Source organism: Rhincodon typus, unplaced genomic scaffold (assembly GCF_021869965.1).
Source record: "Rhincodon typus isolate 14 unplaced genomic scaffold, sRhiTyp1.1 hic_rhity00015324, whole genome shotgun sequence".
NCBI classification, from domain to species: Eukaryota; Metazoa; Chordata; class Chondrichthyes; order Orectolobiformes; family Rhincodontidae; genus Rhincodon; species Rhincodon typus.
The window spans coordinates 4422-5496 of record NW_025980962.1 but is presented as its reverse complement, the minus strand read 5'-3'; the positions used below and the strand labels follow the sequence as shown (position 1 = coordinate 5496).

Genomic DNA, 1075 nt, shown 5'->3' with positions numbered 1-1075 from the left:
CGGATCGAGGGGAAACGGGGTAAGGAACCAGAGGGGGAGACGGATCGAGGGGGAACGGGTAAGGAACCAGAGGGGGAGACGGATCGAGGGGGGAATGTATTTGGAGTTATCACAACCAATTGTGGGATAATTGGTGCATTCTAGAGGGGGAAGGGTGGCGGGCAGGGAACGGACTCCGCCCTGCGACCCGCGAGAGGGCACCAGGCTGACCGGACCTACGTACCAACTGGACGGGAGTCTCCTGGACTGTTTCTTCCTGAATCGGAGGGCTGGGCTCCTGCTGCGGGCACTGGAGGGGTCAGCAACAGAGTAGAACGTACAGTGGTTAGCCTCCACGAACCTGCGCGTCCCTTCCCCGCACAGAAACAGACCCGGAATCCCACGATTGTGCCCGCTACTGGCTTTGGCGCGCTTCCTTCTCGTCACGTCTACCCGGAAAATATCATTTTGCCTGCTATTCAGACGCAGCGTGCCTCACCGAAATATTTCAGGCTGATTAGAACAGAATGCAGGCTACAGCATCACGGCTACAGGCAGGCAAGGTACAAGAGAAAGACCAACTCTTAACGTACAAGAGGTCTTGTTCCAGGGCCTGAGGGGAGAGATTTACCAGGACGTGGCCAGGTTTGGAAGGTCTGAGTTATAAGGGAGAGCCTGGGACCTTTTATCGTCCCCACTGGAGTGTAGGAGGTTGTTGGGGAACTGATTAGCGGTTTATAAAATCACGAGGGGTACAGATAAGGTGTAAGGTGGGTGTATTTTCCTCCAGAGTGGGGGGGGCTTTCAAAACTCATTTCTTAAGCAGAGCGAGATTTTTAAACAAAAAAGACTATTTTTATTTTACACACACAGAGGGTGTGGAATGAGCTTCCAGAGGAAGTGGTGGGTGTGGGTCCAGTTACAACGTTTAAAAGACATTTGGACAAGTGCGCGGACAGGAAAGGTTTTGGAGGGATAGGGGCCAGGATCAGGGCAGGCTGGCGTGGGGACCGGTTTCGCTTGGGATCAGGGTCGGCACGGAGAGGATGGGCCGAAGGGTCTGTCTCCCCTGCCCTAATGACTCTGTAGCAGCGGT

General features: G+C 54.5%; 1 protein-coding gene across 1 annotated transcript in view; it reads right to left on the bottom strand.

Moving 5' to 3' along the window:
- Positions 1 to 174: 174 nt before the first annotated feature.
- The window catches only part of LOC125482699 (protein PERCC1-like), a gene marked incomplete at its 3' end in the record, with an annotated part of 2869 nt that continues 1968 nt past the window's right edge, over positions 175 to 1075 (bottom strand). The window contains exon 4 of the mRNA XM_048594826.1: positions 175 to 289. Coding sequence (XP_048450783.1) covers positions 175 to 289 — 115 coding nt within the window. The remainder of the gene's footprint in view (positions 290 to 1075) is intronic.